Source organism: Eptesicus fuscus, chromosome 17, assembly GCF_027574615.1.
Source record: "Eptesicus fuscus isolate TK198812 chromosome 17, DD_ASM_mEF_20220401, whole genome shotgun sequence".
Classification (NCBI taxonomy): Eukaryota; Metazoa; Chordata; class Mammalia; order Chiroptera; family Vespertilionidae; genus Eptesicus; species Eptesicus fuscus.
In genome coordinates, this window is record NC_072489.1 from 50,687,188 (window position 1) to 50,712,792 (window position 25,605).

At 44.8% G+C, this 25,605-nt stretch overlaps 1 protein-coding gene across 1 annotated transcript in view; it reads right to left on the reverse strand.

Moving 5' to 3' along the window:
- LOC103288664 (guanylate cyclase 2G-like) overlaps positions 1-24,911 on the reverse strand; it is a 39,491-nt gene extending 14,580 nt beyond the window's left edge. Inside the window, exons 1-12 of the mRNA XM_054728805.1 lie at positions 24,528-24,911; positions 22,528-22,876; positions 19,379-19,488; positions 15,484-15,669; positions 14,001-14,145; positions 12,234-12,369; positions 11,001-11,110; positions 10,156-10,319; positions 7,746-7,883; positions 6,182-6,265; positions 5,335-5,439; positions 4,513-4,584 (exon numbers count right to left, since the gene is read on the reverse strand). Of these exons, the coding sequence (XP_054584780.1) occupies positions 4,513-4,584; positions 5,335-5,439; positions 6,182-6,265; positions 7,746-7,883; positions 10,156-10,319; positions 11,001-11,110; positions 12,234-12,369; positions 14,001-14,145; positions 15,484-15,669; positions 19,379-19,488; positions 22,528-22,876; positions 24,528-24,911 (1,983 nt within the window). The remainder of the gene's footprint in view (positions 1-4,512; positions 4,585-5,334; positions 5,440-6,181; positions 6,266-7,745; positions 7,884-10,155; positions 10,320-11,000; positions 11,111-12,233; positions 12,370-14,000; positions 14,146-15,483; positions 15,670-19,378; positions 19,489-22,527; positions 22,877-24,527) is intronic.
- Positions 24,912-25,605: the final 694 nt, after the last annotated feature.

Below are 25,605 nucleotides of genomic sequence, written 5' to 3' on the forward strand. Positions count from 1 at the left end.
AAAAATGTGATAAAGAATATTTACTGAATCAAAAAAAAAAAAAAAAAAGCTTGCTAAGGGAAGTGAGTAAGAAAGGCAGGGATATAAAAGCCAAGACCTGGAAACAACCTAAGTACCCCTTGAGGAATGACGATTGGATAAAGAAGATGTGGTACAGCCCTAGCTGTTTTGGCTCACTGGACAGAGCATCGGCCTGGGGACTGAAAGGTCCCAGGTTCGATTCCGGTCAAGGGCATGTACCTTGGTTGCAGGCACATCCCCAGTAGGGGGTGTGCTTCTAATTCTCTATCCCTCTCCCTTCCTCTCTGTAAAAAATCAATAAAATATATTTTAAAAAGAAGATGTGGTACATATATAAAAGGAATACTATTCAGCAGTGAAAAATGAAATATTGAAATTTGGAACAACATGGATGGTTCTTGAGAGAGTATCATTTTAAGTGAAATAAGCCAGAAAAGGACAAGAACTACATGATTACACTCATATGTGGGATACAAAATAGAAACCAACAAATGAACAAATAAGACAAATGAACTCATACACATAGACAGCAGCATGATGGTTACCAGAGGGGAAGCCAGTTGGGGGAAGACAAAGAGGGTAAAGGGGGTCAAATATATGGTAAAGGAAGAAGACTAGTTTGAATTTTTTTTTTTAAGAAAGGCAGTTATTGTTCTCATCCAGCAAGGAGATGAGGGAGGGTAGGGGTGTGTCTTTCCATGGGCAGAGGAGGGAAACAATTATTTGGGAAGGACAGGGAAAGGAAGAGATCAATTTGGAAAATGAGAACTGCCATATTTGAAACATGGTTAGAGAGGCAGATGTTGGCATTTCTCTGATAGTTGCAAGGACAGACCTAGAAGGAGTGAAATGAAGGTTAAGGGAAAAGGCTAACTGCATGTCAGAAGCCAACCATCATGGTTTGGGGACTGGGAGGGGCCCACTGTTCCCATTTGGCTCTTTATTTCCTTACTTTCCTCAAAGGCTTCAGTGACGACACATTTAAATAGTAGTCATTCAACATAGCCAGTTTCTTGGACTTAAAATACTGACCTAAAGGACCTCTATATCTTTAATCTGAATCTCTGAATCATTTATTTTCAGAATCCTTTGTTTGGGAGCTGGGAGAAAACTGACAACTCAGTATGTCCCAGGCACAGGGCTGTCATAGAGCTGATTTACCTGTTTCGGGCTGGGTAGCCTGGGCCTTCTCACACCTGCCTCAGCCAAGAGGTTTCAGAGTAAGAGCAAAAAGGACAACAGCTCTTTCTCAAGGCTTTTACTGGAAGTTTTTTTAAGTTTAGAGTGCTAACCTTATGCCAGGTAGCCATCTAAGTCCCTTACTTAAACTAGCTCATGTAACACCTAGTGAACTGCAGAGGTCGGTAGTATGATCGTCAACCTCCTTTTGCAGATGAGAAAAGAGAGAAATGAACTTGACCCAGGTCACACAGCCGGCCAGCAGTGGAGCTGGGTTAGGAATTCTGCAGTGTGATTCCCAAGCCCAGCCCCTCAACCAGCTGATCCTCTGCTGATAAAAGAAGGCTGTGAAGGGCAGAGGGTGAGAAGTGATTATTTTAGACATGAGGTTCCAGGAACATCCATACTGTAATATGGATTCGTGATGAACAAATAAGCAACCATAAACCCTTTTTTTTTTTTTTTTGAGACTTACTTTGCACTATGCATTGAAGTACTTGGAACAGGGGACCTAATACATGTTCTCTATCACATTTAGCCTTTGCTGGGATAGGTAATATTCTCCTTCTTTGTTTCACAACAAGGAAACTCGGGGTTTTAAACTGCTCCCAAGGAGTGGATGCAGAGCTAGGATAGAAACCAGGCTGTGTTACCTACAAAGCCCAACTACTTCTAAACCACTAGATTTTACTGTTCCTAGCACCCTAAATGATTGTGGAGGAATTCTCTTAACACCCTTATACAAGGACAGCCAGGTTCAAATGAATCTTAAGCCCAGCTGAGAAGGAAGTGAAGTCACCCATGGGCGTGGCCACGAGGAGGCACTGGCCATCAAGGTTCCAGGAAGGGCTCCTGAATGGACTACTACACCGAGAGACAGGGTCCTTGGACCTCTTGGGCACCAGCTCAGGGACTCACCTCTGCCTCCAGCAGTGATGACAGGCTGAGTCACTGTCCCACTTCAGCAAGAGCCCAAAGCCAATACTACATTAGCAATACAGGCTGATACAGAAAGCAATAAGGAAACTTGCAGGCCAGTGAGTATCCCACCCTTGTCCCCTGACCCCCGAAAGTCAGGAAGGCATATTCCTTTATCGTTGTGGCTTGTTTGTGTTCTGAGATAATAGAGTTGAATCGCATGTTGGAGGTACAACTCACTCAACGAACCCTGGCTGAGGGGCCTGGCTGGAGCTGCGTCTGGAATTTCTCCAGGAAGGCTCCAACTAGCCAGGTCTGGGCTTGAAATCTGGGGAGGAATTATTTTTATGATTGGTGGCCAGAAACACAATATGACCCACAGAGGTTGGCCCAGTGCCTGGGTTCATGTCAGGTCACCCATGGCAAGCTCTAAGAGGCTGCAGTGAATTGTGTTACTTGTAGTCCCCTTTCAAGGAATGCTGGCAGAGTAACTGGCCTCAAAGTGCCCTGATCTAGGTCACTGTGACCTCCTTAACCAGTCCCATCCTATGCACACTCCATTTCTAGGGAAAGCGATACTTCCAAAACAAGGTGCCAAGCTGTTCTTCTGGCTTAGAGTAGGGGATAGACTCAGTAACCTAAGGTAGCTGATGCCACCTGGGAGATTTCCCCCTTTAATTATCATTCTCACCCACCCCAGTATTTCTTCAGAGAAACCTTTGGCTTAATGCTTCTTGAAAACCAAATGGTGACACTGGAAAGGCTAAATCTATTGGGCATTCAGACTTTGGTGAGTGAATTCTTCACATCCAATATAAATGATGTTGGCTGTTTTGAAAGGGGGCAGGAATCAGATCATTGGAAGTCTAGCATACTTCCCTGGGTTTGCTGTAGGAAGAGAAATGTGGGTGAAGGGAAGAGGAGAGGAGCCAGAGTAGGAGAGGATGCCATGTCATATTCTTCTATTTTATAACTGTACCACCACAACTTCAATGATTTATAACTGTACCACCACCACCAATATCAATAATTGTATATGTGCATTTCCTGTGGGTTTTTTTTCCTCTAGCTAGATTTTAAGCCATTTCAAATTAGAAACAAGTCATTGTTTTCTTGCAAAAGTGCCCAGAGTGAGATAAATCATTAACAGATGCTCAATAAAGTTTACTGAAATAACAGTGTTGGCCCAGTGTTGTCCATAGAGACCCAATCACAAGGAAACCAGCAAGGTTTCTGTTTGTCTAACTTGCTTCCCATTAAGGCCCAGGAAATCGAAGTCTCACAGACCATTAAGACTCAGCTCCTTAAACAAAGAGCAATTAAATCCATGAGTAATAAAAGACTTTGGATGTCAACAGACCAACCTCATCCATTAACCCACATGGATGTTGAGGTCCAGAGAGGGAACCAAAAGTCAAAGTCACTCAAGGAGTCACAGCCTTATACTCCAGAAGGACAGAGTTTTTGTTTCACCTTTGTATCCCTCACAACACCAGAATGGGTCTTGCCCACAGGAATCTATTGGTTGATGGATGAACTGTTCATTGAGAGATGATGCCCAGCCCTGCTGGTTGTCGGACTGAGGGGCTCCCTCACCAGAACCCAACCTCAGGTCATAGACTTGGTCCTCTCTTATGATAAAACAGATGCAGTGAGGTTAGAAAGAACAGCCATATTTTAGCCCAGGTTGAGAACGTCAGCCTCGGGTACCTAATGACATAGCCCATCTGACTTATCTCCCATCTATGAAATGGGGCTAATAATAGGTCTACCTTATATTTTGTTGTGAAAATTAAGTAAATTAATATATACAGAGTGCTAGAAAGTATTGGGGCCAAAGAAAGCTCTAAATATATTTTAGCCATTATTATTATTATTATCCCCCTTTTTACAGCCACCTCAGCCCCCTTTGCCCAAAGTAAAGAGTCTGCCTGTATATATAAATTCAAAGATTTGCACCCCCTGTATAACAGCTTTGTGGTTATTATGGCACTGATCCCCATTTTCTGGGGAAAGGAATCGGGGACTAGGGAAAAGGAAGTAGTATTAGGAATACTTCAGCTTGCTTTATGATCTAGCAATTAGATTTTCTTTGGGCAAAAAGTTCTGTCCTAAAATGTAAGTACCCTGCTCTTTTCTGGTTGGGTAAACATAGCATCCCTTCTGACTTTAGTATAAAATATTTTTTACTCTCTTGATATTTACTTGAGGTCAGGGAGAGAGAAAAGAATGGGAAATCTGATTGAAGTGGTAGATTTTAGAAGTGGGATCGCTTTGTTTGAAGAGGAGAACCTGAATTTTGAGAAAAGATTACAGTTTGATTTAATTCAAGACATAGAACAATTCAAAAATACCATGGTATTTGTTCTTTGCATAAGCTTATGTTATACTCACATTGACTATGTCATATGCAAATGAGAGCTTGAATATCCAATCCATTTCATTATTTGAATTTCTCAAAACATCCTGAAAAACAGTTACTTAAAATAGCACCAGGGATTCAACCTGAAGCACAGTGAGCTTCTTATGTTAAATGGGTTTGGTTCTATTACATTGGATGGTTTTTGTTGTTGTTGTTGTTAATCCTGTTGATTTTTAGGGAGAGAGGGAAAGACAGAGAGAAATATCAATGTGAAAGAAACACATCAATTGGTTGTCTCCTGGATGAGCCCCCACCAGGCCCGGGCTGGGTAGGAGCCTATAACAAAGGTATGTGCCCTTGACCAGAATCGAACCTGAAACCCTTTGGTCCACAGGCTGACAAACCAGTGAGGTCTACATTGGGTGTTTTTGACCAGAACTCATACAACCTGAGACAGAGCCAAAAAAATGTCCCCGGAAATATAATCACCTGACTCAATAGTGAGAAAGTTACGCAGTCTTGAGTTTTATAAACACTTCCTTATTCTTGACATAAAGCGGATGGTCACATCCCATAGGTAGTATGGGATGTGACCCAGGAATGCAATTCAGGAGCAGCTGTGACAGCTAAGAAGACAAAATCTAGCCCAGCCATTTTCCATCCAGAAGAAAGGAAACCAGATACTTGGCAACTCCACTGCTAAGCTGATCCCCTGCAGGCAGCCCAACAGGATAATTCAGGTCTTGCAATTAGACTAGAGAGGAACTGTTCTTGGATGAAGGAGCAAAAGCACTGAAAGTTCTTCAATAGCTGCTGCTAATTAAACCTAAGGTAAGATTTCCTATTGTACTTACCTTAAGACTTCCCTTTTTGCAATACTGAGTGATAATGCAGATGTTGGGTGCTTCTGTGCAGACACTGAAGAAGGGAACAATGTTTTCATGCCTTAATTCATACACCTGAACATAATAATGGTAGTAATAGCTTATGATTATAGTATGTCCTCTGTGTTAGGGACTATGCTATACATATGTGCTTTACATACTTTCAGTTAATTTTCACAAAGACCCTGTGAGGTGAGGACTATATAACTGCTCCCATTTTACAGATGAGAAAACTAATGCTCAAAAGGTTAAGTAACATGTTGAAGATCATACCACTTGCTAGTGGCAGAGTTGGGAGGCAAATCCAGGCAGTCTGCCTCCAGCATATAAACAAGAGGAATGATCAAAGTTGAACCTTAGCCTGGGCATTAAATGAAATCACGTCACAGTAAATAGACCCAGCCCTGCTTCCTGGTATTGATGGCTGTCAATGCCAGTGTGTGGGCCAGGATGGATCACAGATTTGGAGTAAGAAGTCCCAATGAACTTGACTTCCTCTGAGGACCAGGTTCAAGGGAGGTGAGCAGCCATCACAGATACAAAGAATGAAGATGCAGAATTAAGGCCAGGGAGAATTAAGGGAAATGAGCAAGGCTAGGAAGGATCCCAGGCTGGGGGTGCCTGAGTCAGGGCAAAAAATCTTAGGTCTGAAGTCTGGGCTGTCAGGGGTGAGGGTGGTGGGCCAAGTTAAGGGAAGCTGCTTTCCACCCATGCTCCTTTGGACTGGGGCCACACCCACTCCAGGTGGGAACAGGAAGCTGGCAAGGAGGGTCTGAAAACAGCGCAGCTTTGTCTCCTCCCAGGGTGGGGACCTCACCAGCCGGATTTCCTGCAGCACAGAGGGCTTCCTGATCCTGGCTTCTGCTTGGTCACCAACATAGCAGATGGCCACATAGTTTCCCTGGAACCAGAGACAAAGCAGAATGTTCTAACTCAAGGTGATCCAGAAAAAGCTCTACTCAGAAAGAGCTGGGGTGGGGGGCGGGGCGGGCAGGCAGGAAGACTGGGAAGAAGTCAGCCTATGAAAAGGATCATGAAACTCCTCACTGCCCAAAGCAGCCCTAGAGTGGCGCTGTGCTAGGTCCAGGCGCTGAGCCAGCTGCTTAACACAAGAACTCATTGAACAGGCATCGCAGTCCTGCAATGCGGGGATGATTAGCCCACTCCCTGATGGGATCTCTGACGTTAGGTAACCTGTCAAGGTCACACATTTGTGGGGAGTTCAGCCAGAATGGGAACATCTGATTCCACACTATACTTTTTCTATTATACAACCATGTCTCTTTATCATTCAGAGGAATAGTGAGTAGAGGTCATAAGAGTCAATACCGGTTCAAAGACCATTTCTAACACTTACTACCTACATAACCTTGAGCAAGGGATTTAACCTCTTCAAGCCTTTATGTCCTCATCTGTACAATGAAGATTAAAAATAAGACCTATCTCACGGGGCTATTGTGAGGATTAAATCTTAAAATATATGAACACTGTTAACTCAGTGCCTGGCACAGACAGCTGTAGTGATATGGTAGAGAGGGTGAGAGTGGGCAGGCGGGAGCTACGCTGCCAGCTTTGGTAGCTGCTGGTTTATATGTAGAAGCATCCATACCCATGACTGATCCATCAGTGCTAAAGTACCAAAAATGAAATTACCCATGCTCTAGGACTATGCTGTCCAATAATATAGCCACTACCTCTATGATGCCAATTACATAAAAGTTACATTAAATTTGAAATTCAGTGCCCCGGTCACACTAATGTTTGAGTCACATGATGGTAAGAGCTACCATGCTGGACTGAGGCAGTTTGGACTATTATTATAGTCATAGAAAGTTCTATTTGGCAAAAATGAGTCTAACATAGAAGCCAGCATAGGGACCACCTGGGAGTTCGTTAGAGGAAATGCAGAGTCTCAGGCCCTGCCCCAGACCTGCTGAACCAGAAGCTGCAATTTGTTGTTGTTGTTGTTAATCCTCATCCGAGGATATTTGTTCCATTGATTTTTAGAGAGAGTGGAAGGGACGGGGAGAGACACAGAGAGAGAGAAACATCGATGCCACACATGCCCCAACCAGGGCCTGGGGATCGAGCCTGCAACCCAGGTGCATGCCCTTGACAGGAATTGAACCTGGGATCCTACAGTCCGAGGGCCAAAGCTCTATCCACTGAGCAAAACCAGCTAGGGCCAGAACCCGCATTTTAACAAGAGCCTCCAATGATTCATAGGCACATGAAGGTTGAGAAACACGAGTCTGGAGTCAGAAGGCTACCTGGCGTTTACCTGGAGACTCCCTCCTATTCGGAACACCCTGGGCGAAGGGACATGCAGAGAATGGGACAGAGACACACCCTTCATGCGGCCGCCTTGCTCTCAGAAGTACCTCGTAAAGCCCTACTGGGGCATGGAAGAGTGCTTCCCCCTGCTGACTCTGGACAAAGGAGCTGACGTCCCCGGAAATCTTCACACTAGACTCGTGGCTGTTGTTCTCTCTCGACACAGGTGTGCCCCTCCGGGGTGGCTGTAAGATAGGACACATCCAGATGCTCCCAATAGCAGGAGCAAGTAATGGAGAGACTGTGCATTTTTATAGATGAGAAAATGAGTATCAAGGTCGCACAGTTTATAAGAGCATCAGGACTCGAACCCTGATCTCTCTGACCGTAGGTGTGAGTGCCTGACTGCTACACGCATCACTCTCGTGCCTGTACCACCATGGGCAGTGCCATGGCTAAGAGGGCAGACTCTGGGTCAGACTAAGTTCAAGTTCTGGCTCTGGCACCTAACTACATGTGTGACCTGATGTGGGAGCTATTTTCCTAAATAAGCATCTAACCCTGTTACCTCTTTGTGTAATACCCCCATCACCTTCCAACACCTAGAACAGGGGTGGGAACCTTTTTTTCTGCTAAAGGTTATTTGGATATCTATGTAACAACATTCTCAGGCCATACAAAATTATCAACTTAAAAATTAGCCTGATATATTTGGTCAAACGTTTAATTAACTCACCCCTAATGCCTTGGCAGGGTCCGACCGAATGATTCTGTGGGACTTATACGGCCCAAGAAATGGACATTCCCCACCCCTGATCTAGAGAATGTCTTTAAAGCTAAGGAACATTGTTTTTCAAGAAGAGTCTTTCCCGGAACCCTAATGTAGAAACCAGGGGATCAGAGCTGCTTTGGTTGAAGAGGGAAGAGAAGGGCTGAGAATTCCTCCTACCACACCTGTTCCCTTAATCTAATATTCAGCCCATGACCAGACCAGTGAGCCCAGAACCCTCAGGGACATTTGAAAATGACTTACTAATAAACCTCATTCTCCTGGTCTTAGTATGTTGGAGTCTCCCTGGCTTGGTACCTGTCAATTTACCTTCTTTTTTAATGACAAACTCTTTTATTGAACGAATAGTATATGCAAGAATACCAATGAAAGGGAACTAATTCTACAAACTGCAATTCTAAAACTAAAGCCAATATAACAGGAACAAAATATACATACCATGAGAGAGATGTTTGATCTTGACCCATAATGCATTCTTTATCTTTTCAATGAACCTAAATGTCTGTTAGAACAAAACTGTATTCTTTGGTCTAACTTTGGTGCTTTTTAAGAAAACAACTACATTCTAGATAGAACATTTTTTTTTTTTTTTGCTTTGAGATATTTATGATTCACACATCTGTCCTGATACATAGATTCTGATTCAATAGGAGCTCGACATATCCTGTTATTCTCTTAATATCTTAAATAGCATGTACTCCTGAGCAAGTTCTAGCTGAAACTGTACAATTGCTTATCTTTGAAATAAAATTTATTTCAGTTGTGGGTTTTTAATAAATTGAGCCGAAAGGAAAATTGACACCCCCCTTTTTTGTCCCCCAGGAACAAAGAGCTCTTATTAAAGAATAGAAACTCAAGTCTATCTTTCTAGACTAAGGAACATTTCTTACTAACATTTCTACTAAGGTAATACATGCTCCAGAATAATCAATATAGGCTTGCAAAGATCACAGTATTTGATATCAATAATAAAAACAAAACAAAAAGGAAAGGAAGAAAAGACACCTGAAAATTTCCAACTAAAATATGCATAAAAGACAGTCATGGCAATACTTTTTGAAATTATGCAAATGTTACATACTTATCAAATAATAGCATGTTTCTACAATGTGTGCCAAACCTCACAGCCCTGAGCACCTCACACCATGGAATACCCTGTGACACTTCTCTACTGGTCACCTCTAGCAAACCTACTCTTCCCAAATGTCACCTCTTCTCTGAAGCCTTCCCAATGCTGAGACACTGAATCCCCTCCATCTCATTGTATAGACACCTCTCTGATCACTTGCCTCCCCTCAGTGCATCCCATTCCATGAGCTGTTTGGCCTACAGTACATGTGCCACCCATGTGTGTTGAGCAAATGAGCCTTATTATCTTAGTCATCAGTAGATTAAAGGAGTTAATGTGGTTTTGAAGATAACTAGATGCTTTCCGTAAAACAGCTTAAATATTTGAGCTTACACCACAGGGTAACAGATCTGAAGGGAACTTTAGGGACCACCTGACCATTCTAAGTATTCAGTAACTGAGGCCAGACATGATGTTCCCAGATATTCAGCAAGGAAATGGTAGGCCTAGAGCCAGAACTCAGGGCATGAGACTCTCTGTTAAGTGCTCACTTTATAAATGAGTCGGCCTCTGTTCTCATAAGCTCCAGAGGAGGTCCCTTCCACAAATCACCAGAAGTTGGCAGGAAAGTGGACGTCTGGGCTAAGTGTGGCCTTACCTTGTCCTGGGGCAGAATAGTGATGGCATTATAATCGATCTGCCACCAAATGTCTCTATTTTGCCTCTGCAGTTTTCCCTTCTGCATCCTTAAAATCAGACCTATGATGGCAGTTCCCAAGACAGTGACCAGGAAGGTCATCAGGAGAATCATAACAGTCACACCTGGAGGACACAGACATATCATTACTCAGGCTGCCTAAGAGCAGAGTGAGAACATCCCTGTCCAGCCTGGCCCTGCCAAGCAGATGCCGCAAAGGCCACCTAGGCATGGCTCTTCCAGGAATGCTTTCTGACCTTCCTCTGGTTCCCATGGCAACTGCACTCACTTCTTCCTCTGTATAGACACTTTCATTGTACAGAAATAATAGTCAGGACTTCTAATACCACCACCACATTTTATTATTAAGCATTTACTATGTCCTCTCCTCATGGTTGTTTCTCAGGTATGATCCATCTAATTCCAGGGCGGGACCACACTCGGGCAACACTCCCCTGTCCAGACTTTCTACCTCCTTAGAAATGAAGTTCCTGAGCTTCGAATCTCAGGAGCTGGGTTTCCCTAGAACAGAGGTTCCTAACAGGGCAGGCGGGTGATGCTGCCTTCCTAGGGGGTATTGGTAACATCTGGAGATATGTGGGTGGTTCCAACTAGAGGCTGCAACTGGCATCTAATGGGTGGAGGCAGGGATGCTGCTAAGCATCCTCCAAAGCACAGGACAGTCCCCCACCCCCTCAACAACAACCAAGATTATCCCACCCAACATGTCAATAGTGCTGTCACTATTGAAAAGCCCTGCTATGGAGAATCCTTTTCTGCTACCTTCTCCAGGAGCCCATACTGACCTGTGAAAGCAAGCTCACTTTCACAGAGCTCATCGTCCAATCCACAGCCAGGTTTGTCTACAGCAAGGGAGCCATGGGGCCAAGTAATAGTGGAGAAATTCCTCACTGGTCTTCAAAAACAAAGAAGAAGGAGGAGAAGGAGGAGGAAGAGGAGGAGGAGGAGGAGGAGGAGGAGGAGGAGGAGGAGGAAGAGGGGAAAGGTCAGTGCCCATTTGATTTATTCTATTTGTCTCTACCTCAGGTATAGCAAGGGCAAATGAAATACACATGTCATTTGCAAAAAGTAGGCCTTGGTCTCTTAATTCAAATGTCCACTGACCCATCCAATTTTCCCACCTCACCCAGGCTCTTCGAATCCAGCCTCCAGGTAATCTAATTCATGGAAAAGCAATATCTTTTTGCAGAGTAGAACCACTGATTCAATCTTTTGATGTGAACCATGTCATTTCCGATTTAAAAGATGGTGTGCCAATTCTCCAGTGTTGCTGGGACTTGCTCCCGTGTTTGATAGAAACAAATCTTGTTATACAGCACCTTGACATTTCACAGAGCAAAACATTTCCCCCTGCGTGGAGGGTGCCCGTTTCCACAATCCTGAAGACCTAGTCCTCCATGGTTAGTTTATTTCCTGGGCCAACCCATTTTGACACATTAAAATTCCTTAAGAGTAGGAGAGGAAAAAGTGTCAGATCAGATCTACACTGCGGGTGGTGACGGTGGAGGCAGGTAGAAATGGAATTAAGCTTTAGGTTTCCTTTCAGTTTTCTCAATTATAGCTGAGTGATGAAAACAGAGACTTTTTCCAGAGCTTCCTGGGTACCAGGTCCTGCTGTCTGTTTTGGAGGCAGGCTGACTGGAGGAGTCTGTTTCCCTGACTGAGCTCCCATCCCTCTAGGGGGCGCTGTGCTCCACCACCACCCTGGTCCAGGGCCTCTCTCTGAGACCATGGGCCAGATGATGTTCCCTGCTGGAGCAGCAGAGGAAGCCTGGGCCCCTGCGGAGGTGCAGTTAGAAGATAGTGTGAGGACTCGGAAGTGGCTGAGCTAATCCCACAATCAAGGGCAAGATCACCTTAAAGACCCAAAGTCAATCCTTCAGAGCGCACCAGGCAATGTGCAGTGGATTCTAGGAGCTGGATCCCAAACTGGTCTTCCAGCGAAGCCCCCAGCCCCCCTCGCCTTCCAGGTCTCTTCCTGCAGCATGCTCTAAAGTTTAAGAAACATCCCCCAGTACCTGATTTCTTTCTGATAGCTGTCGTAGCGAAGAACAGGAAGGAAGAGGGACCCGTTGCTGGATTTCTGTAGGGCATAGACTGAGTAATCCACACACCTTTCTCCCTGGGAGTCCACAAACACTGGGCCGGTGACTCCTGAAAAGAGAGGAGATTGCAAGTGGTTAAGGAGAGAAAAAGAGGGACTCGTGACTCGAACTCAGACCAGCCAAGCCCCCTTCCCATCAGCCACCAAAAACAGCGTGAGTTTTTTGCCGCTTCAGGGAATCTGAGAGAGAGTCAAGGAGGAGAGTGGGGGGAAAGTTCAGTGGCGGTACCTTGGTGGGGCTCAAGGGCCGCTTGGGACAAGCAGATGTGTTCTGTTAGGCCTATGCTTTTTTTAAAAAAAGTTTCCAACTGAAACCCAAGATTTATACTTCTTAAGAAGAATCAGATGTGATCAAAAAAGGCCAAATAAACATGGAGGCAGCTGCTGGGACTGGGGACAGCTGCCTCCTCCAGGTGCTACAATCCTCCTCCTCCCCACCTGCAGGCCCTGAGGGCTGAGTTTTCAAGCTTTGGTCTCCCCTTTCCTCCCGGTTTTGGTTTGTGCCCAGGCATTGGCCTGGCACTCAGTCCTGGTCCCTGTGTTCTTTGTTCTCACGTAGGATGTGGTCAACCTCATGCATAAAACACACATCCGAGATCCTGGAGGAGTCAAGTTCAGCTCTTCCACACCCCAAACTAGAGCCCATGGTCTGACACAGGATTTACTGCTGATTTATTCCCCCTGGAAACAGGGCACACAATTACCATCTATTAAGCACCTATTATGTGCCCGGCATGTGGGGGTCACAGTGATTTCACACACCTAGTCCCAGGGGACCCTGCAGAGTAGGGGCCATCATCCACTCCTAACAAGCAGGGCTTGGAGGCAAGACCCCTAGATAAGCAGCCACCATTGAATGAGCATATCCTGTAGGAAATTTGTGATCTTGGACAAGTACATAGCCTTTCTACCCCAGGTTTACTCACCTGTGTACTATAATACAGGTAGTAATAGTACTACTAACTGATGGCGTGTATAAGGATTAAGTGGGATAGCATGCAGAAGCTCTTGGCACCCAGCTTGCTTTAAGGTAAGCCCTCAATAAATGCTGGCTATTATTATTCCATGTGGCAGGAGGTATTATCTGTGTCTTACAAAATGAGAAAACGGGAGTACAGAAAGATGACATAGTTGATCAGCTCCCAGGGTGATTTCAAAACAGTTCACGTCCAAGTCCAAGCTTATCCTCGCCCTGACAAGGAAAGTCAAATGGGATTGGCCCCATCTTTAGAGATGGAGAGTCATGAACGAGGCCAGGGCACCATCAGAGAGGGATGGCATGGGAAGGAGCATGGAAGTAACCCCAAGAGGCAGGTCCCACTCTCTTGAGTTTTATTCTTGGTGGACCAGTTTGAAAGCAGCTGTGGGAGGGACTCTCTGGGGAGGAGGATGGGATAAGATGCCCCAGAGGCCCCCTCAGCTGGTCTGGGCAGCCTTTTGTATAAAGCTGGAAGAGTGGACTGTGGCCACTGGGAGGTTTAACCTCAAATCCCCTCCCCTCCCATCCCCCTTCTGGAAGTCTGGAATCTCCACGAGAAAGAGGAAATCTATAACTCAGTGTGAGACAGGTCCTAAATGAGGCCTTAAACCACATGTTCAGTTGCTCAGGGCACCACTGACAGGAGAGGTAGGCCTGAGTTCTGACCCTCCCACCCTCCACCCCCACGATCAAGCCACTTACCCTGCAATGTAGTCTGATTAAAACCTTTCAGAGTGCTGACCAGCTGGCGTCCATCCCGGAAATCTCTTCCAGCCTTGATCATGAATTTCACAGTCTGAGCATAGAGCAGGACCGAGTCATGAAGGTAGGCAGAGTAAGGGCTCACCTTCAAGGAGGGAAGCAAATACTGGGTGTAAATAGGCCCACAGCCTCCTGAGTCACAGCCCATGGCTCAGTTAGGAGGAATTTCTCTCCATCGTCTTAACGGTATAACACGTTCTCCATCCATTCCACTGGGGAGGGCCCTCTGCGTGCCCGAACATGGGCTATTGAACCCGGACATCACAATCTTCACTTTTCCTCTTTAGGCTCGTTTTCCCAATTAGATCACATGATCCTTTAGGTTGGGAATAGCTCTTTAGGCCATAAGCGGGTGGGCATATGGTTTAATTGAAAGCGGGTAGATTTTGGAGCCAGACTGGCTTTTCTACTTACTGGCTATGAAATTTGGGGTAGGTTCCATAACCTCTCTGAATCTCATCTCTCTTATTTATAAAATGGGGAGAAAGCCACTGTCCTGGTGAGTAGAAGCACAGTTTAATGAGGCAGGATATTCTACTTATTGTGCAACCTGGCACATAGTAGGTCTTTAATACATGCTCTTGTCTGTTCATTTAGCCAACAAACATGCAAGTGCCCTCTAAAAGGTAGGCACATAGAACCTGGTACAAAGCTGACACTTAATAGACAATTTCCCGAATATCCATTGATTGATCATCTTTCCTTGTGTGTTAGGATCCACAATCGGCCACCTTGTTCCTAATGGAACCCCTGTCATCAGTGGCCTGCCACAGGAAGTAGCTCCAGCTCTGGCCCACGGTCTCTCTGTAACAAATTCTCTGTGGGTATCAGACATTTGCCCCATCAGCCCACACACACTGGCACTGCCCATTGGCTGATCCTCTCTCTCCTGACTTCTCCCTGTTCCAGACCATCGGATTGCCTTGATCTGTTCTAGCTCCACATTTCTGACTGCTCCATTCAGGTTCTCAATCCTGGGAAAGGAAAGGACATTGTCATGGTCTTGAGTACCACTGGTTTCTATTACTTCTATGTGCTATGTTATTAGGTACTCAAAACCACAGGCTGGAGGCAGATGTCATTATCAGTCCCACTTTTCACGTGAAGAGATTGAGGTGTAGGGCAGTTAAGGAATTCACCCCAAGGTCCCACAGATAGTAAATAGTAGCATTAGGATGGAGCCTGGATCTCTGACTCCAAAAGCCATTCAGTAACCTAATAACCTCTGTAGTCCAGGGGTGCAGACTTCATAAGACAGCAGCAGGCCACTGTTTATGCTCAGCTGTGGAGGATGAGGAAGTATGTGTGTGTCGGGGGGAGGGGTAAAGAAGAGGAGAAGTAAGAGGGAGAATATTAAAGCCAAACACAAATATCCTCAGAAAAGGGAAGGCAGGGACCTGTGCAGTGAGACCCTATCTCAGACCTGCTCCTCTGCAGAGATGGAGCTGTGGAAAGGTGGCCCCCTCAGCCTTTGGTAGACTTCTTGTCGGAAGCCTTCCTCTCCAGGACCTTCTCCGGAGGAGCTGGGCGTGATGACAAGCACAGACTCATAGATGGTGGGAAAGTGTGTCCCATTCTGATCTGTTAATACCTCCTTCCAAAAACTGTCCTGCAATATAATGAAATCAGTGTGGTCATTCTGCAGGATATACTCTGAGCACAGAAATGTGTCAAGTCATGGTTGAAATTGAACTTCTACATTCTAATCCTGGGAAACACAATGACTCCAGAAGGCCTGTCTTCAAAGGCCCACATTTTCTAGCTGGCATCGAAGCAGTGAGAAGAAAGCCAATTAAATAAATAAATAAATAAATAAATAAATAAATAAATAACAAGTGTACATGGAACGTTCTCTAGTATAGACCACATGCTAGAACGAAAAACAAGTCAAAATTGCCCAGCTGGTGTGGCTCAGTGGTTAAGCATCGACCTATGAACCAGGAGGTCACAGTTCCATTCTCAGTCAGGACACATGCCTGGGTTGAAGGCTCAATCCCCAGTGAGGGGTGTTCAGGAGGCAGCTGATCAATGATTCTCTCTCATCATTGATGTCTCTCTCCCTCTCCCCTTCTCTCTAAAATCAATAAAATATACATATTTTTAAAAAGTCAAAATTAATTTAAGAAGAAATCATGTCAAGCATCTTCTCTGACCACAATGGTATGAAACTAGAAATCAATTATAAGAAAAAACAATCCTGAAAAACACACAAATGCATGGAAGCTAAAAAACATGTTACTAAACAATGAATGGGTTAACAATGAGATCAAGAAAGAAATCAAAAGATACTTTAAGGAAAATGAACATGAAAACACAACAAACCAAAATCTATGGGACAGTGAAAGCAGTCTTAAGAGGGAAATTCATAGCAATACAGGACTACCTTAAGAAACAGGAAAAATCTCAAATAAACATTTTAACTTTATACATAAAGGAAGTAGAAAAGGAACAACAAAGCCCAAAATGAGTAGAAAAAATAATAATAAAGATCAGAACAAAAATATACAGAGTTTAAAAAAAAAACAATACAAAAGATTGATGAAACCAAGAGCCGATTTTTTAAAAAGATAAACAAAATTGATAAGCCTTTAACCAGACTCACCAAAAAGAAAAAAAAAAGAGGACCCAAATAAATAAAATCAGAAATGAAAGAAGAGAAATGACAGCTGACACTACAAGTTTGTAAAGAATTCATACAACTCAACACCAACTCCCCCCCTACCACCCCCAAAATATCCAATTCAAAAATGGGGAAAAGACCTGAAGAGACACTTTTTCAAAGAGAACATAGAGATGGCCAATAGACATATGAAAAGATATTCAACATCACTAATCACCAGAGAAATGCAAATTAAAACTACAATGAGATATCACCTCACACCTATCAGAATGGCTATCATCAACAATTTCACAAATGGCAAGTGTTGGCAAGGATGTGAAGAAAAGGGAACCCTCATGCACTGTTGGTGGGAATGCAGACTGGTGCAGCCACTGTGGAAAACAATATGGAGATTTCTAAAATAATTAAAAATTACGAGCCAGCAATTCTACTTCTGAGTATATATTTGAAGAAATCCAAACCATAATTAGAAAAGATATATACACCCCTATGTTATTATTTACAATAGTCAAGATATGAAAGCAACTTAAGTACCCATCAATAGACAGGGCAATAAAAAAAGTGACAGTACAGCCGAAACCGGTTTAGCTCAGTGGATAGAGCGTCGGTCTGCAGACTGAAAGGTCCCAGGTTCGATTCCGGTCAAGGACATGTACATTGGTTGTGGGCACATCCCCCGGTAGGGGGTGTGCAAGAGGCAGCTGGTCGATGTTTCTCTCTCATCGATGTTTCTAGCTCTCTGTCCCTCTCCTTTCCTCTCTGTAAAAAATCAATAAAATATATATTTTTTTAAAAAGTGACGGTACATGTATACAATTACTGGGCCATAAAAAATATGAAATCTTACTATTTGTGAAAATATGGATGGACCTAGAGAGTACTATGCTAAATGAAATCAGTGTGAGACAAAGAGAGACAAATACCATATGATTTCACTTATATGTGAAATCTAAAGAACAAAATAAATGAACAAACAAAACAGAAACATACTCATAGGTACAGAAAACAGACTGATGGTTGCCAGATGGGAGGTTGGTTGGGGGGGCTGGATGGAAAAGGTAAAGGGATTAAGAAGTACAAATTGGTAGTTACAAAATAATCATGGGGATGTAAAATACAGCATAGGGAACATAATCAATAATATTGTGTTAACTATGTGTGGTGCCAGGTGGGTACTAGAATTATCAGGGGGATCACTTTGTAAATTATATAACTGTCTGACTTTTATGCTATACATCTGGAACTAATCCTATATAATAAAAGTCTAATATGCAAATTAGCCAAACAGCAGAACGACTAGTTGCTATGACATGCACTGACCATCAGGGGGCAGACGCTCAATGCAGCAGCTGGCCCCTGGTGGTCAATGCGCTCCCACAGGGGGAGCACTGCTCAGCCAGAAGCCCTGAGCAGGGCTTACAGCTGGCGAGTGCAGCAGTGGTGGTGGGAGCCTCTCCTGCCTCTGAGGCAGCACTAAGGATGTCAGACATCCCCCAAGGGCTCCTGGACTGTGAGAGGGCACAGGCCAGGCTGAGGGACACACCCTTCCTCTCCCCACCCACCCCCCCGACCCTCGCACACGAGTGCATGAATTTCGTGCACCGGGCCTCTTGTATAAAATAATATTGAATGTCAACTGTAATTAAAAGGTAAAATTAAAAAGATAAAAGAAATCTGGAACATTGTTATATATCTTCCTTTACTCTTTTGCCCCATTTCAACTTCTTAGGATCATGTAAAAAAGCTCATTTTAGAAAGATAAAACTGCTGGAAAAATTACACAGTGTGTCCATATCTAAATGCAAGTGGCTTTTTCCAAAAGCCTGCTAGTGTAGAGTTGTGTTTAAATGTACAAACTCTGAGGCCAGCCCCTGGGGTTTAAATACCAGCTCTCCCTCTTACTAGTCATGTGGCCTTGGCAAGTTATTTTACCTCTCAGGACCCCGGTTTCCTCATCTGTAAAACACAGTAAATAAAAGTATCTCCCCACAGAGTGGTGTGAGCTGACATGAGTTTTAGCATCTCAAGTGCTCAAAGGGCTCTGTCCCAGAGTCCAGAAGACCTGGTTTGGATGACCAGCTATGCTCCTCAGGAGCTCTGAGATCTTGAATAAAGTATCTTACTTCTCCAAACCTCAATATTTTATCTGTAATTTTGAATACTGATAAGATCTACCTTACAAGGCTCTTGGGAATATTAAGTGCAACAGTGCATGTAAAATGTGTAACTCATTCCTCACGGGAGGCACCTGGTACATTTTAGCCATTCCTATCATGACCAAACGAACCAAGTCACCCAAGAATGGCCTCACCCACCAGTATGTTGGTCTCTCCAGACCTTTCTGAGGACTCCCAACAGGGACACAGGGAGGTGGCCATGAAAGAAAGTGGGAGCCACCTGTATTTGAGAGTTCTTAGGGGAGGTCTCAGCTACATGCTAAGAGTGACAGATCCTCCTTAGCTGGTGTGGGCTGACAGACTATCAAGGCCTGGATCAACCACTCACTAACTGGGCAAGAGAACTCTGGGTAAGTTCTTCCAGCTCAGGCCCAGTCTCCCAACTTTAGGATGAGGGCACAAGAGTGCCTGCCTCTTAGGGTTGTGGTGAGTCTTCAGTGAGCTAATGCATCTGGCACATAGTCAGTGCTCCATACTCGTTACCTCTTGCAGGAGCCATTTGGGGGTTCATTGGCACCCACCTCCAACCGCTGCAAAACGACGAAGACAAATTCTCCTGTGTGGAGTCCCAGGTTCTCTGCAGCCAGCAGAATGATTTTCGCATCCTCTGAGCTGCAGATTAAGATAATAACTGTAAGAGGGGAAAAACACAGAGTCAGCCAATTGCACATGATCATATGCTTTTTAAAGTCTAGCCTGAATCTGCTCCCAATTAGACATGAACTTTTTCTTTCCCTGAGCATGCTTCTGGAAAGAGGAATGTCGGAACTATCCCCAGAGCATAACACCAGCAGTTCACCCACTGGCAGATTTACCCTATGAACTGAAGTCTTAGCTGCAGCTCTCTCCAAAAATACAAGTCAAAAAGGTTAAGACCACTTCTGTGCTCCCATTTCTCTGTTTCATTGGCTCTGAACAATAGATCTGGCTTGTTAATCACCAGCCACACAGAAGGCATTGAAGGAGGACCTAGAATCAGGAGCACCCAGACTATCTAGGTGGAATGGCTGGGGGCGGGGGGAAAGAGGGGAGGCTATGGTACTTTTCTTCCATTTAAACACATCAGCATGCATTTTGAGGACACACAAATGATATAAATGAGGTAAATTATAATGTATTTATCTGAGCTCCAACCATGTGCCAAGCACTGTGTTAACTAAGGACAGGATACAGCAATGAGCAAGGCAGAAGGCCCCTACCCTCAGGGAGCTGACAGTCAGGCAGACAGTATACCAGTGAATCATGGGGGAAGGGGGCCGGTAACGGGGTTGTGGGTGGCACTGCAGGCCAAGATCAGCAAGTCCCAAAGTGCCAAAGCTATAAAGGCTTAGTTTATTAAAGAACAGAAAGGAGTCATGTACTAATCCAGCTAGAAAATAGAGCCTCATGCCCGGCCATTGTGGCTCAGTGGTTGAGCACTGACCCACAGTTCGATTCCCAGTCAGGACACATGCCCAGGTTGTGGGCTCAATCCCCAGTAAAAGGCATGCAGGAGGCAGCCTATTGATGATTCTCTCTCATCATTGATGTTTCTCTCTCTCTCTCCTTCCCTCTTCCTCTCTGCAATCAATAAAAACACATTTTTTTAAAAAGAAAAGAGCCTTATAAACACCAAAAAAAAGAGTAATTGATATCACATGTTGCCCAGTTACTATGTCCAGACACAGTACTAAGGACTTTATAGGCATGACTTTATGCAATCCTTACTTTCCTATGAGGTAGGCAGTTGATGACTATCTTCATTTTCTAGATAAGGTATCTGAGGCCTAGAGAGGTAAAGGTATTTTCCCAGGATCACACAGCTAGAAAGTATTAGAGGTTGGTCCCAAACCTAGGTTGTCTTTCTCCAGAGCCCATGCTCTGAACAACAGCCCAAGTCCAGGACCCAACCCACCTGGAATATGCTTCCAGAGCTTAGTCATCTATAATAATAAAAGGGTAATATGCTAATTAGACCAGCGTCATTCTGTACATCCTTCCTGACAAAGCCAGGGCCGGAGGGAAGCCAGCCCGGGTCCCGGGTGCCTGTGGGAGGCCTGAAGGAAGCCAGTCTGGTTCCCAGGTGCCTGCAGGAAGCCTGGGTCCTGAGTGCCAGAGGGAAGCTGGTGCTGGCAGCCGGGGAAAGGAAGGCCTACTCTTGCACGGATTTTCGTGCATCACACCTCTAGTTGAATCATAACACTATAGCATACAGGATTTTGCTTTAGATTAAAAATAGTTGGTGATCTAGGCCCGGGTGAGCCCAAGTGGCCCTGGGTCTGGGAGAGGCCAAGCGTCCCTGGGTCCGGGTGAGACCATGTGTCCCTGGATCCGGGTGAGGCCTCGTGCACCTAGGCCCGGGTGAGCCCAAGTGGCCCTGGGTCTGGGAGAGGCCAAGCATCCCTGGGTCCGGGTGAGACCATGTGTCCCTGGATCCGGGTGAGGCCTCGTGCACCTAGGCCCGGGTGAGGCCACGTGCCCCTGGGTCTGGGAGAGGCCAAGCGTCCCTGGGTCCGGGTGAGACCATGCGTCCCTGGATCCGGATGAGGCCTCATGCACCTAGGCCCGGGTGAGCCCAAGTGGCCCTGGGTCTGGGAGAGGCCAAGCGTCCCTGGGTCCGGGTGAGACCATGTGTCCCTGGATCCGGATGAGGCCTCGTGCACCTAGGCCCGGGTGAGGCCACGTGCCCCTGGGTCTGGGAGAGGCTAAGCGTCCCTGGGTCCGGGAGAGACCATGTGTCCCTGGATCCAGGTGAGGCCTTGTGCAACTAAGCCCGGGTGAGGCCACGTGCCCCTGGGTCTGGGAGAGGCCAAGCGTCCCTGGGTACGGGTGAAGCCAGATCCTGGGTCCGGGTGAGGCCGTGAGCCCCTGGATCCATCCGGGTGAGGCTGGGTCCCAGGCCCGGGTGAGACCACGCGCCCCTTGGGTATGGGTGAGGCCACGTGCCCCTTAGTCCGGGTGACGCCGTGCCCCTGGGTTCGGCCGAGACCAAACCAGAGGGAGTCGGACCTCCATTACCACCATTTGTCCACCATCCAGAGCTGAGGGGTCAGTGCTGACATGTACACATAAGGAACTACTGGACATCGAAATTGGGTCTCAAAAGAACTGTTGGTCCAGGGGGAAGCTCGCTACAGATTGATTCATTTGCCTGTCAGCATAACTATTATTGCTCGTCTCACATTCAGTTCTTATTAGTATATATCTAGTGACATATGATCTCGCTCATCTAGGGGAAATGATGAACAACATAGACTGAGGAACAAGAACAGAACCAGAAGCAAGGAGGCATCGATCGGACTATCGGGCCTCAGAGGGAGGATAGGGGAGGGTAGGGGGAGGGTGGGGGGAGGGGGAGAGTTCAACCAAAGGACCTGTATGCATGCATATAAGCCTATCCAACGGTTAAGTTCAACAGGGGATTGGGGCATGCGTGGGGAGAGGGGTGGGATGGGAATGGGGGGATGAGGACAAATATGTGACACCTTAATCAATAAAGAAATTTAAAAAAAAAAAAAAAATAGTTGGTGATGGTGATATTGACCCAAAAGGAAAATTGTTTTTATGTATCATTAACTTTGTACTCTGTTTCTATCTGCTTTTTTACACCCAAAGAAAAATAAAGGGTTTCTATCTGCTCTTCCTATTTGTCTCTCCAAACATAAGCAATAGAAGATTATTTTCCACTTACCCCTGGCAGTTGCTGACATGTTCCTAAGATTCTCTTGCAGGAGGGCTGGATCATTGTTGGTATATCTGATCCTGGCAGTGATGGTGAAATGGGATTTGAGTTCATTCTCTACAACCCTCCACAGCTCATCCACTCTATCCCAGGAGGAAATCCCAGAGTGTCCTCCAAACATCCCGATGTGTTTCCAGCCCAGGTACTGGAGAGTTTTCTGGAGCACATCACCAAGTTCATGCATGGGTGGCACAAGCTTCACATAGGTATCATACAAGAAGTCGTTCTCCAATGTTGCTGTTTGACCAACAAAGTCAAACACGGGGATATTCCACTCAGAAGCCAGCAAACCAATAACCTTGAAAGTAACCAAAAGGATGACTTTTCATAATTGAGTTTATGCTACACTCAAACTCCATTGTTAGATATCTGCATAAATTTTTAATTCAGTGACTCTATGGGTCATGCTGGAGCCTGTCTTTTGGAATATTGATGATAATGTCTTGTAGCCAACGTGAGGATGCAAGACCTCAGAGGACAAGAATAATGATGATATACACTAAGTGGCCAGATTATTATGATCTCTGAACGTATAATAATCTGACCACCCAGTATATATATACTAGAGGCCCGGTGCATGAATTCATGCAGGGGTGGGGTCCAGCTAGCTTGGCCAGGGGGAGGGGACATGGGTGGTTGGCAGGCCTACCTGCTGGTCGAACTTCTGGCAAGGGGACAATTTGCATATTAGCCTTTTATTATATAGGATATACACTGAGTGGCCAGATTATTATGCGCTCAGAGATCATAATAATCTGGCCACTCAGTGTATGTGCCAAGCACTTTGCTAAGAGCTTACACATATCATCTCAATTCTTACAACATTTCTATGAGGTAGGTATTATCATTACCCTATTTTATAGATGAAAAACATAGGAACACAGAGATGTAAGTTACAAAGCTAACAAATAGTAGAGCAGGATTGGAATACAGACAGTATGGACCCAAAGCCCACTGTCATAGCTACTATTCATTCTCTTAGTGTTTCTTTCTTAATTTGTTCCTTATTCATTTCTCATTCATTTTTCAGACCTTGCTCTTAAAGAAGTTTGTGGTCTATTACAGGATCTAAGACATACAAAAATAGCTACTAGATTTCAATATACCATTCACCATAGACAATAGATTTATAAGAGTTTAGAAAAGTAAGAAATTACTTTTGATTTGGGAATTAGGGATGTAGAGGTGAGGATGGAGAGGTGAAGAAAGGCTCTATGGCATTTGAGCTTGACTGAAAAATGGGTAGGCTTTGGATAGTGTGTGTCAATTAGGGAATTTCAGGAGAAAACAAAATTCTAATTAAAACATGAACTTAATTCTACAGCACCCACTAATGATAGTTCCGCAGTATTTTTGAGAGTGAGAATTGTGATGCTTCTTCCTATTTAGGCTTTGCATCAATACCTAAGCATAAGCTACCCAAGGACTTTCACAAAATTAATCCCATAAGCTAAACAGATACAAGTCATTGGTGTCTCTCAGTTGCTTGCCCAGCTTATTACAATCAGTCCTACTCTCTTCTTTCTCACTTACTTTTACCATCACTGAATAATTTCTTGCACACACCAAGGGAAAACTTACACAAAGATATTTTTCAATTAAAAATTAAGCATTAATTTTCTTCTTAATTTTTCTGAGCCATGTGGCTGACAGCATTAAAATAAAAAATAAGTCTATGTACAACAATACCAAGCCCAAATGGTCAACAAGTTTGTTAGTGAGCATCAACAACTTACAATTATTGATTTGAAAGGTTTTCTTGAAAGAGAATGTTGGCTGTTTTAATTATATGGTCTAATTACATCTCAAAAAAAAATCGTACCCAAGACTTACATATTATTATTTTAATAATGCCATCTTTGTCAAGGGCTTATTCAAATCTGTCCCATCATCTTTAAAGACCACCCTTCCAATGGAAACTCAGCCAGAGTTTCTAGAAGGTTGTATACCTCTGCTGCTTCTGGGCATGCTGGTACAAACAGGGCAGAAATCTGTTCTCTCTGGACCTGGTTGGTGAAAACAGCAAGAAACTCCTTGATGCTGCAGGTTGAGTTGGTGTAAGTGAACTCCCAGCTGAAGTTTCCAAGGTCCGCGGGCTCTGAGTTGACCTTGTCCATGGCAATCTGGAGGCCTGCGCCCAGCCTTTGCACACTGAATGGGTGGGAGATGTTCCAGGGAGCCTGGAAGCCCACAGTGAGTTTAGCAGCCTCAAGCCGAGTCACCAACACACTGGCAAAGAGTATTAGAACTAGTATTGGGTGGGCATCATGGCATGCAACCCCCAAACAGAGCCCAGATCGAAGTGGGGCCTCAACACCTGCCCAGGGAGCCATGGATGGTGCCTAACACCAGAATCGCTGCAAAACTCAGAGAGGCTCAGCCTCCTGACCACTCATGCCAGGAGCTTAAATGATAGTGCAGAGTTCCCTGAGGATCACAGCTTGGTTTCTATTCAGTGCCATTAATTAGCCGAAACCTTTTCTTTTCAGAATCTGTCCTAACACATCTAGAAGCAGTAGTCTTGCAGAAATAGGCTTGGGCAAAGCATTGACGAGGTCCTGGTCATTGACCCAGTGACACCACTGACAAATGTTACGGTCCTGGGAAAAGCATAGAACCCCACTCACCCCCAGCCCCAGGATCCCTCTCTGCTACTTAACTAAGAATTATGGGAACTACTCAAGTGTGGCCTGGGCTGAAATTCCGACTCTACCATATATTAGTTGTGTGGCCTAGGACATGTTACTTCCTCCCCTATGCTTTCATCTCCTGATAGATAAAATGGGAGTTAAACTATAATGAGGTCTTCCCCAAAGTAACATGGTAAAGATTAAATGAAATCATACAAGTCAAGCATTCAGCACAATGCCTGGGTAAAGAGAGCCACCTCTCCATGCTAGATAATGGTGATAATGATGGTGACAATGATTGATGATGTTGACTTCATAATAATGATAATTATCATTCACTACATTAATCTTATAATTTTTCTACAAGTGAGCTAATGGCTATGAGAGGGTTTACTCA